This window comes from Paroedura picta, chromosome 6, assembly GCF_049243985.1.
Source record: "Paroedura picta isolate Pp20150507F chromosome 6, Ppicta_v3.0, whole genome shotgun sequence".
Taxonomy (NCBI): Eukaryota; Metazoa; Chordata; class Lepidosauria; order Squamata; family Gekkonidae; genus Paroedura; species Paroedura picta.
In genome coordinates this window covers 55,457,707-55,469,084 of record NC_135374.1, presented here as the reverse complement: position 1 = coordinate 55,469,084, position 11,378 = coordinate 55,457,707, and the positions used below count along the sequence as shown (strand labels likewise).

General features: G+C 50.4%; 1 protein-coding gene across 4 annotated transcripts in view; it reads left to right on the top strand.

The window, feature by feature from the left end:
* The first annotated feature begins 4,557 nt into the window (after positions 1–4,557).
* Positions 4,558–11,378, top strand: part of APP (amyloid beta precursor protein) — a 141,926-nt gene continuing 135,105 nt past the window's right edge. For 2 of the 4 annotated variants that reach the window (XM_077342473.1, XM_077342471.1), the window contains exon 1: positions 4,560–4,798. In XM_077342473.1, coding sequence (XP_077198588.1) covers positions 4,739–4,798 — 60 coding nt within the window. In that variant the 5' untranslated portion in view covers positions 4,560–4,738. Of the gene's footprint in view, positions 4,799–11,378 lie in introns of all 4 variants that reach the window. The other 2 variants (XM_077342474.1, XM_077342472.1) reach the window with 2 other exon arrangements.

The window sequence follows — 11,378 nt, the reverse complement described above, 5'->3', positions numbered from 1 at the left end:
TGCTTCTTCTCACCAAGGTCCCAGCATCATTTGTCCCCCCCCCCCTTGTGCTGCCAGAACCACAGTGTTTTTTGTGTATTCAGTACAAAGGGAGTTTAAAGGCAATAGTATCCTACCCAGTAGGTGTTAACTCAAAGATAAGTTAGTTCTATGAGTCAAGGACCTCCTCCGTCTCCTTGTTTTGCCTGCAGTAACAGTAACATGGATTAGAGTTGTATTTTAATGGTATCTATCCATCTGTCGGAAATTATTTTCTCTTGTTATTTCTGTTGCTCAGTTTCTGTTTTTTGCTGAGTTTTACATTGTATGTATCAAAATACAAGAATGATTACAATTAGGTTTTAATGAATAGCACCACTGTGATCTGCAAAAGGCAAGGCAGTTATTGCTCCACACTCAGAATGAAGACGATATTTAATCTACAGTCTTGCTTTATGCAATACTAGTAAAAAAAGCCCATTGTATAAAGAAGACAATGGGCGCTAGCAGACGGGGGCAGGCGAGGGGCGGAAGGCTACCTGTTAGAGGAGGCTGGCGGCGGCTCCTGACGGGTGCTCCTTGGGGGCTCGGCGTTTTTTTTTGTCTGTCACTGGCTCCTGGGAGGTATGGTTTTCTGCGGGGATGAGGGCGCTTGTCGGCTGTGGGTTTTTTTTTCTTTTTTCTGTCGGTGTCTCCTCGGAGGGAAGGATTTTTGTCTGCCCAGGCCACCCCCCACCCGAGGCTCTCTGGAGCCTTCCCCCGCCGGCCGGGAGAAGGCTGGCCAGCCCACCCCCCCACCCGAGGCTCTCTGGAGCCTTCCCCTAGCTGGCGAAGCGGCTTCGCAGCGTCTATGACGCTGCGAAGCCGCTCCGCCGGCTAGGAGAAGGCCGGCCGGCCCACCCCACCCACCCACCCTAAATACCCTACCCCAATCCCAATATTACACCCCAAACCACACCAACAACAGCTGTCATATGCACCCAGGAAGGTATAACAGGCAGGCATCAGGACCAGGGGGCAGAACAGGGGTCACATCTTCCATAACCGGGCCTCAACCGAACGCTGGGCAGAAAAGCTCCATCTTGCAGGCCCTGCAGAACAGTAAAAGTTCTGTCAGGGCCCTCAGGTCTCCCAGGAGCTCATTCTACCAGGCAGGGCCCAGAGCCAAAATGGCCCCAGCCCAGATTTAGGCCAGGTGAACCTCACGAGGGCCTGGGACCTCCAACCTGTTCACACCCACAGAGTGCAAAACCTTTTTGCAGATTCCTTGGAACTATATAATCTCTTGAAGGGCCCGCAGCTCTTCTAGGAGTTGATTCGACCAGGTTGGGATCAGGACGTTGGGATTTTGGAGTGCTCCCAATAAACCTTTGCACTGGTCCCTGATTGGAACCAGAAGGCACTCACAAAGGTCACCAACAAAGTAAAAAGAAATAAAGTCTCCCAACTTGCTGAAAGGATGAGCTGCCCATCAAAAGAGATTGCAGTAAAATCTTGAATGAGCGAGGAAAAGCACCCAAAACAACAGGCACAGACACAGAGTGAAAAACAATTTTAAAAAGAGTGAAAAACAGGAAAAACAGGAAAAAATTTACTGACACAGATATATCCAGCCTTGCTAGTCAGGGCTCCAAAAACCTAAGCAAGTTGCAAACAATATAGACTGGTCCTACATGCTAAGCATGCATGCTAACTCCACAGCAAGATGGCTACTGCTGCAAGTCCATCTGCATCTCTGCTATAACAAAGAACAAAATGACTGCAGGATAACAAAGCCCTCTTTCTTTTCCTGTCCAGGAGGAAGTGGGCATTGACACCTGAAACAAAAGACTTTGGATGAGTCCGGGAGAAACATGTTCAAGCATGCATTTTGAAATTGGCTGCGGTTTTCTGCTTGTAGCCACTGGGTGTCTCTGCTGAGCCTACAATCAGTACCTTGTTATTTACAACAGTGGTCCCCAACCACCAGGCCGCGGCTCCCTCTCCCCGCGCCCCCCCCAGTCAGAAACTTCCTAGGCCACAAGCAAATCGGCCGCCAAAGCAGCCGATTAGCTTGCCGCCCGGCAAGCTTCTTTTTGCAGGAGGGGGGAGAGGGAAGAGTGGCCGCCAGTGCATGTGCTCATGTGCGGCAGTTTTGTGCATGTGCTCGTACGTGGCAGTACATATGCAGAAGTGCCGCGCGTGTGCATTTGCGGCACTCCCGTGCATGCGTGAAACTGCCACGCATGCGCGTTTGTGGCAGCGCATGGCGCAAACACGCATGCGCCGCACTCCTGCACTTGCGCAGCCGACGGATCGCCCTTCCCCCACCAGTCCGCAGCCTTTAAAAGGTTGCGGACCACTGATTTACAACAAGCAGTCCTACAAGGTCACTTGCTGATTGGAATCCAACAGGACTGGAAATGCCCTGGCCCTGGTTAAGGCCAAGCATGTGTGTTGGAGCCTGGGATCACCAGCTGGTTTGAATTGGCAGAGCACAAAGCATCTGCAGGGAGCATAGTCAGCTTTGTGGCCCCTCAGATACATGGGGCCCATGTCGCGGATGGCCTTAAAGGTTAAAACCAAAATGTTGACCCTGATCCAGAATTCAACTGGGAGCCAGTGCACTTGCCTGAGAGCTGTGCCCTAGTGGGAACCTGTGCTGCTGCATTTTGGACCAGTTGGACCTGGGCTTCAACAAACTGTATATTTGTTGTTGTTGTTATGTGCGAAGTCGTGTCCGACCCATCGCGACCCCATGGACAATGATCCTCCAGGCCTTCCTGTCCTCTACCATTCCCCGGAGTCCATTTAAGTTTGCACCTACTGCTTCAGTGACTCCATCCATCCACCTCATTCTCTGTCGTCCCCTTCTTCTTTTGCCCTCGATCTCTCCCAGCATTAGGCTCTTCTCCAGGGAGTCCTTCCTTCTCATGAGGTGGCCAAAATATTTGAGTTTCATCTTCAGGATCTGGCCTTCTAAAGAGCAGTCAGGGCTGATCTCCTCTAGGACTGACTGGTTTGTTCGCCTTGCAGTCCAAGGGACTCGCAAGAGTCTTCTCCAGCACCAGAGTTCAAAAGCCTCAATTCTTTGACGCTCTAACTGTATATTAGATTTTTTCTATTATGATATTTTGTCTTCTTAGTGCTCTTCAAGGCTATTCTGTTCAAGGAGTCTCTTCTTGGTATGCTTCCTTGAGAGGCCAGGTGTGTTCACTGTATATGTGTTACAACATCCTTGATGTTCTTTTTTGTCAAGTCCAGCAATGGTTCCACTATATACCAACTGTTACTGCTGTTGTCATCCTGTTGTTATTACTGAATTATATGGTACCTGTATTATGATTTCCAAGTTTTCTGTAAACTGTCCTGAGCCCTGAGGAGATGGAGGGACATAAATATAAGAAATAAACAAATCCATGGCAATATTGTCCCGGTGGGTATGTACTATAATGTATGTAATCTGTCCTGAGTTTTCAAAGACAGGGTGGAATATAAATCCCAAAATAAAATCAATAAATAACAACAAGAATGCCCATTAGGAGCAATGAGAATGCCTGAATGCCTATGGATATAAAAGAAGCCAGGAATGCCAATTGACTTATACACATGAAACTACCTAATACTGAATCAGACCCTCAATCCATCAACCAGTATTATTACTCAAACTGGCAGTGGCTTTACGGAATCTGAGGTGGAGGTCTCTTACATCAACTATTACCTAGTCCTTTCAACTGGACATGCTAGGGACTGAACCTGGGACCTTCTGCTCTACCACTCCTCCTTGCATGGGCTCCACTGAAATACAGTACAGTACACAGTAATGACTGGGGAAGGCACTGGCAAACCACCCCGTATTGAGTCTGCCAAGAAAACGCTAGAGGGTGTCACCCTAAGGGTCAGACATGACTCGGTGCTTGCACAGGGGATACCTTTACCTTTACTTTTACACAAAGTTGCAATGAAACTGATGGAATTAGAGAAACCTGTTCAAGGCCTGGAATGACAAGCACCATAAAGGGCTGATGGTCTCTGGAGTACCATAAGTGCTCTGAGACCAGAATCTCTTCCCCACGCGCAGAATCAGCATCTTTGGGAATGGCAATATGTTCTGGGACTCAACTGACAGATCCTGGAACCAGAATCCGTGCTCTAGAACTGGAATTACAATTCTACTCTGCAAACTGTCATTCCAGCCCCAAATATTAATTCCAGTCACAGAAAACGTCATTCCCCTCTGGGGAAATTCTTGCCATTCCTTTGAGTATTTTTCGGTTTTAGTAGCTCCAGTTCCCAGGACAAATTATCCTTTTCTCTCCCCCCCCCCCCCCCCGGCATAGGGCGAGTTTTCGCCAAGTCTGAAGGCTCGCGGAAAGAAGGCTTCTAAAATAGCAGAGATCTTCCCCGTAGACGCAAGGGCTTCATCCGCTCCTTTTCAGAGGGACAAACATCCTCCACCCTTCGTCACCGCACCCCTCCTGCGTCCCTCTGCCGGACTCGTAGAGTACCAGCGCCTGGAGGAAAGGCAAGGCTGCGGTTGTGCGGCGCTTCCGCTAGGGGTCTCTGCGGTGCGTGGGCCTTGCTCTGGCTGCCGCCGTCGCTGCCTCGGGTGGGCTGGGACATCAGCTGACTCGCCCTCTCCTCCTCGGCGCTCGGTTGGTGCCGCTGCTGCAGCTCAGTTCCGTTTCCAAGCGGCGCAAGAGGAGGGGGACGCTAAGGAGCCTGGGGGGGATTTACTGCCGGAGCCTCACTGCCGCCCCAGCCCCACACCTTTCCCGGGATGCTGCCGCATTTAGGCTGGCTGCTGCTCGTGGCCTCCTGGAGTGCTGGGGCTTTGGAGGTAAGGCGAGACTCCCGATGCCCCCGAGTCTTTGTTTGGCCGCCGTGCCTGGAGCTCCTGCTGAAGCTCAGTCCTCGCAGGTTATGCAGGCGCTTCCGAGGAGCCTCCTAAGCGGTCGTTTCTTTCCGCCGGCGTCTCAGCTGCTAGGGAGCGCCTTGAGGGTGCTAGTCGTGGGGGAAGGGGTGTGCGTGGGGGGTCAGCTTTCCTTTCCCCTCCTTGGTTTGGGGGGATGCCGCCTCGCCTTGGCGGGTTGTCTGGGCAAGCCTTTCTGGCGGCGTGTGGCTTTTGCTGCCTTTTACGCCTCCCTGTGTTGTCTGCTGGGGCCGATTGTGGGTGGATACTACGGAGCGGGGGTGGTGGTGAGGGTGATGGTGGGGGAAGCCACATAGCTGGGGAGAGAGACGGGAGGCGGCTCATCGCCGACATGGCTCTCCCCTGTTGCCTCGCTCGACTTCCTTTCTTTGCCTGGTTTCCTCCTTCTCCCGTCTGGTGCGGAAAACAAATGTGAGGGATTCGTTTGTCGCTCGCCCAGCCCTGCAGTGAGCAAATTCTTGTACGAAGCGACTGCTGCCTTGCTAACTTACACCTGGAAGTTCCCCATGCGTTGCGCCTCCTGCGAAATGAAGCCTCAGCCTCCTTTCCTTAAAACAAAGGGCAAAGAGACTCTCTCTTTGTAGGGCGAGCCTTGGGCTAGGCTGGGAGGATACCTGTGTTGCCTTGCCGGCGCATTGGCATCCGCTTCTGGAAAGGCGGCAGAGCCTCCTAAGGCGTATATCGCTGGCACCGTTTCCGATGAGATGGTTTTGTTGATCCTGGAGTGGGTCGCGTACTTTGCATGTAGGGGAAGGAGATTTTATTAGCTGGGGAGTGTGGGCAGAAGAATGGATTTTCACAGTTTGCTGGAGGAAATCTCTGGCCTTCTTGCATTTAAGCTGCCTCCCGCCTTACACAACCCGGCGGTTTCCTCGAGTATGAGTTCTTAGGGATTGGGACCAGATGAAAAGAAACGGATTGGAGTGACGATTAAGAGTGAGAAGATGGCGCCTCTGCAGTGCAGCAAGGAAACATTGTAATGAAAGCTGCAGCCTAGAGAAATCCTCCCACCGCTAGGTGTTTTAACAACTCTTCCCGCCATTCATGCAGCCAGCAAATAATACTGTGTGCAATATATTTACTAGGAGGCAGAAAGAAAAGACTGCCTAAGAGCTCCAGAGAACCCCACCCCCTTCTTGTCCTTAAACTAGATGCCATTCTGTTTTCATGTTTCTGTTTTCTTGCTTTCGTATCTGTCTCCTGCCGTTTCCAAGGAATTCCAGGGGGGAAAATGGTATGATTAAATCATCACAGCATCATCCAGACATAGCAAAGATCTGTGAAGCACTGCTCAGCTTGGGTTTTGCCCGGACATGGGGCCTGTTTCCTTTTGTTGAATAGGAAGCAGGGGAGTGGCAGAGGAAAACCTAAGTATGCCACACCTCCCTTTGGAATTTACCAGGCAAGGAAATAATTGGAATGTAATGAATAAGGAAGGAAATGAGTGGATATTTAGGTTAAAACTTACATGTCACACTGACTGTGCAAAATTCCTCTCTCTCTTTGTCACAGTAACAAAATAACCATGATCTTATTCTCTGCTTCTTTGGAAAACCTTGCTTCCAGGTTGACTGCCCTTCTTTCACTGTCTGTAACCTTTTCCTGTGGATGTTCTTGAGAGTAAATCCTGTTGAAATGAATTTGTGTCTTAGTTCTAAGTAGCCACACATAGGATGAGGCTATAAAAGACGTTAATGCCTTACCAGTAATGAGCTGTTCAAAGAGTAGGTAAAATCTAGACAGTAATTCTGTGTGAATTGGGCAAACTTCCAATAACCATTTTTAGGGCTGAAGCCATGTAATTTTTTTTTAATGTGTTGGCCGCCGAGAGGGAAGGTAGACCTGTGGCTCCCTGTGCCCTCTCCTGACTGGGGGAACATAAAGGCTTCTGCAGGCCCGGAGACGGCGCTGGGCGGCTCGCTGAACTGCCCAGCGCCCACCCTGGGCCCACAGAAGACTTTGCTGCTGGGGGGGGAAGGCTTCTGCGGACCCGGGGACGGTGCTGGGCCGCTCAGCGAACCACCAAGCGCTGTCCCCGGGCCCGCAGGAGCCTTTGCCACTGTTGGGGGAGGAAAAAGGCTTCTGCGGGCTCGGGGATGGCGCTGGGAGGCTTTGCTGCTGGGGGGGAGGAAAAAGGCTTCTGTAGGCCCGGGGATGGCCCGCTGAGCTGCCCAGTGCTGTCCCCAGGCCCGCAGAAGCCTTTGCCGCTGGGGGTGAGGAAAAACACTTCTGCGGGCCCAGGGACGGAGCTGGGCATTTCCCCAGTAGTCTTTCCCGCGGGGGGGGGGAGGAAAAAGGCTTCTGCGGGCTCGGGGACGGCGCTGGGCATCTCAGCGAGGCGCCCAGCACTTTCCCCAGGCCCGCAGTAGTCTTTGCCGCTGGGGGAGGGAGGAAAAAGGCTTTTCCGGGCTCGGGGACGGCGCGGGGCGGCTTTGCCACTGGGGGGGAGGAAAAAGGCTTCTGCGGGCCCGGGGATGGCCCTGGCACCTCAGTGAACCGCCAAGCGCTGTCTCCGGGCCCGCAGAAGCCTTTGCCGCTGTTGGGTGAGGAAAAACACTTCTGCGGGCCCAGGGATGGCCCGCTGAACCGCCCAGCACTGTCCCTGGGCCCGCAGAAGCCTTTGCCGCTTGGGGGGGGGGAAAGGCTTCTGCGGGCTTGGGGATGGCGCTGGGCAGCTTTGCCCCTGGGAGGGAGGAAAAACACTTCTGCAGGCCCGGGGACGCTGCCCAGCGCCGTCCCCGGGCCCGCAGAAGCCTTTGTCACTGGGGGGGGGGGGAGGAGGAAGAAGGCTTCTGCAGGCCAGCCTTTGCCTCTGGGGGGGGCAGGCTTTGCTGCTGGGGGGGAGGAAAAAGGCTTCTGCGGGCCCGGGGATGGCGCTGGGCGGCGAGCATCTCAGCGAGCCGCCCAGCGCTGTCCCCGGGCCCGCAGAAGCCTTTGCCGCTGGGGGGGGGGAGGAAAAATGCTTCTGTGGGCTTGGGGACGGCCCGCTGAGCCGCTCAGCATCGTCCCCGGGCCTGCAGAAGCCTTTGCCATTGGGGGGGAGGAAAAAGGCTTATGCGGGCCTGGGGATGGTGGTGGCTGGCTCTTTGAGCCACCCAGCGCTGTCCCCGGGCCCGCAGAAGCCTTTGCCTCTGGGGGGGGAGGAAAAAGGCTTCTGCGGGCTCTGGGACGGCGCTGGGCGGCTTTGCCGCTGGGCGGGAGGGAAAAGGCCAGCTGCGTTGGCCTTGTCCTGCTGACTTTGCCCCTTCCTAAACTCTTGATATTATATGCGCGTGTTGCTTCTTACTGCATCTTAACTTCTTACATTTTTGTTTTAATACTATATACATATATTACAGAAGAACAAAGTTTGAGTCTCCTGCAGGCCCGGGGACGGCACTGGCCGGCTCGCTGAGCCAGCCACCACCGTCCCTGGGCCCGCCAAAGCCTTTTCCTCTGGGGGGGGGAGGAAAAAGGCTTCTGCAGGCCAGCCTTTGCCGCTGGGGGGGGGAGCCCAGCTTTTGCCACTGGGGGGGAAGGAAAAAGGCTTCTGCGGGCCCGGGGACGGTGCTGGGCGGCTCACCGAGCCCCCACCCCGCTCCCTGGGCCCACACAAGCCTTTCTTCATTGGGGGGGGGCTCAAAAAGTTTTCTGCCGCCCTGGCCAGCCACCAAGCGCCGTCCCCAGAGATGGCAGCTAGCGCCCATTTTATTCTAACATAAAATGGGCTTGAAATCTAGTAGGTGTATATTTCTATATCTGTATGGCATATGGCAAAATGAATGAATTGTATAATGCCACCTTTAGATTTTATGACCAAAGTGAATGTTGAATGAAGGGCTCCATTGTTTACACAGCTCTCAAACCACTACACTAGAACAGCTGTTGTAGCAATGCAAAATAATGAAATTGTGAGGCTGATTCTGTGAAGATTCAAGGGGGTGTCAGGTTACAGTGGATGACCAATAGGGTTGTGAGTGTCCTGCATAGTGCAGGGGATTGGACTAGATCAGTGGTTCCCAATCCCCAGTCCGGAGACTGGGACTGGACCGTAGATCAGTCGGTACTGGGCCGTTGCTCCTCCTCATCCACCTCCCCGGCTGCTGCCTCGGGGGCTACCCTGCCATTCTGCCGCCGGCTCACCTTTGGTGCTCTCCAGCGGCCACCATGGCTGGGGCTCTCCCTCAGCGTGGCACTGCGCAGCTGCTGTTGGCGGCTGGAAGTTAGGGGCGCCGGCGGGAAAGCAAGTGGAGCAGGGGCTCAGGCGGTGGTGGCATAGGCCCTCAGCAAAAGAATACCCCCCCGGGCCTCAGTAAAATTGTCAAGCGTTGACCGGTCCCCAGTGATAAAAAAGGTTGGGGACCACTGGACTAGATGACCCAGGTGGTCCCTTCCAGCTCTGTTATTCTGAGAAGTCTTATGTTTATTACAGATTACGTTTTTTAAGAAGGTGTGGGGTGGGGTTTTGTTCCATTGCAGAAGAAGATTGGGAAGATAATTCTCTAATATTAGGAGAGGTTTTCTAGCCCATCTTTTAAAATTAACATTCTCACAGTGTTCCATTGTGTTTTTCTTGGTTTTGGAGGCCTTGAAATGGTAAGGATCACTTTTTAATGACACCATAGTGGTATAACTGCCTCCCCCCCCCCAAAAAAAATCCTGGTTTACGAGATTCTGTAATTATGAAAAGGGTATTCTCTGTCATCCCAGGTATTTGAAGCTCATTATGATTGCTCATTGTGATATGCATCTGTGAGTAGGTCAGATACTCTTTTGGTACTTCTTTTGAAGGGAGATTCAGCAGTGCAAAACTGTATAAGCATTTTCTTGCAGGAGAAATGTGTGAATTCTTCTTCCTTCATATTAGAAATCATGTGTAATTTGTGTTCTTTTTACTTGCCTCATATCATGTGCAAAAAAGGCTCTAAGGTGAAAAAAATGCAAGTGCCTAGTATTTGCTAAGTTTATTTGCAAGCGTAATATGAATCAATAAAGAACAGAGAATCTCATTTTCAAATTCAGTTGAAAACATACTAGTGTAGAACAAAACCAAAAATTGCATGCCTGCTTGTCCTGTTGTACCTAGGTTAGTAATATGTTAGACCTGCAAGAACCAGCTTTGTGCAATTCCTCCTTGCTGGTTGCCTCAGAGTCAATTCTTACTTGCATACTTCATATATTACAGCTGCCCTTAGAACAAAAATCTTGTCCTAAGGTTGAATTTTGGTGAGTCCTGGTAACTTTCATTGTGAAAGTGTGTTACATGGATGTTACATTGTATTGGATTTTAATGATTGTTGTTAGCCACTGTGAACTAACTGGATAGGAGTTGTATGCAGTACCAGCATAAATATTGTGCAAACTATATTTGTTTGAGGATCAATTTGAGGAATATTGTTGAATCTAAAAAGCATAATTTTAAAGATGTTATCAAATTAAAACTATTCTCCCACAGTCTTTATGTATGTACGCTTTTCCAAATAGTGTAAAATTTAGTAGGTGCATAATGGTGGTGTGTTGAACAATAATATTTGTAGTTGCAAAATTGCCTCTGCCTTTAGCTATTGTACCCTTGAATAGAGCTGTTTCCACCGTTTCTCATGATATCTCTTACTGTAGCTAGTCATATTAAAGTACCTAGGAACAATTGTATTATTATTGTGTTTTACAAAGCCAGCAAGATTGTAATTATAGCCTTAATTGAATTTGTATGCTTTCTATTAAAATATTATGCCAAGATCATTGTTGTTTACAAAAAAACTTATAGGTAGACAGCATGAGTTAAGAAACAAAATCAGCACATATTTCGTTGTTGATACTGTGTGTACTCAAGAGTTACTTACTGCTGATATTTCTACTGCATCCTATAAGAATTTATTGAGTATTTATTGAAATAAAGTAAAAAATGCATATGTATCCCAAAATACTATGTAAACCCAAATCTGTATTGTCCATGAAAGATGCTCAAGGTTATATATTGATGACAGGAACTTGTGGGTGGGAAATCCCTAGTTCCTCGTTCTTCTCCCCTTTTCATGTTTCATTATCTCTTTCCACGCACCCACCAGTCTACCTTTATCTGCCCCTCTCTTTAGCTTTCCTTCCTTCCCTTTTTGGTGGCAGCCTTTCGTTGGGACGTCTGTGGTTCAATTGTGTGGTGCAGGCCAAGTTGGACAGTTGGGAGCAGGCAAGATATTACAACGGGCAGCACATTTTGCCCTGTATCGCCTTTCCTACACTATTTCCTCTCTTCCTATTCCTGGCAACCCCCATATCCACATATTTCCCTGCTTCTTTCTCTTCAACCCACTCATCTATCTAACTTTTATAGCGTCTGAATCTTCATTTGTATTTATTGTTCCTTTATACCCCACCTTTTTCTACATTGGTGGCCAAACTGCTTCCATCATTTTTTCTCAATAGCTGTCTTCAAGTACTTGAAGGGCAGTCACATAGAGGATGGAACAGAGTTGTTTCTATTGCTCCAAAGGCTCGGAGCAGAACCAGT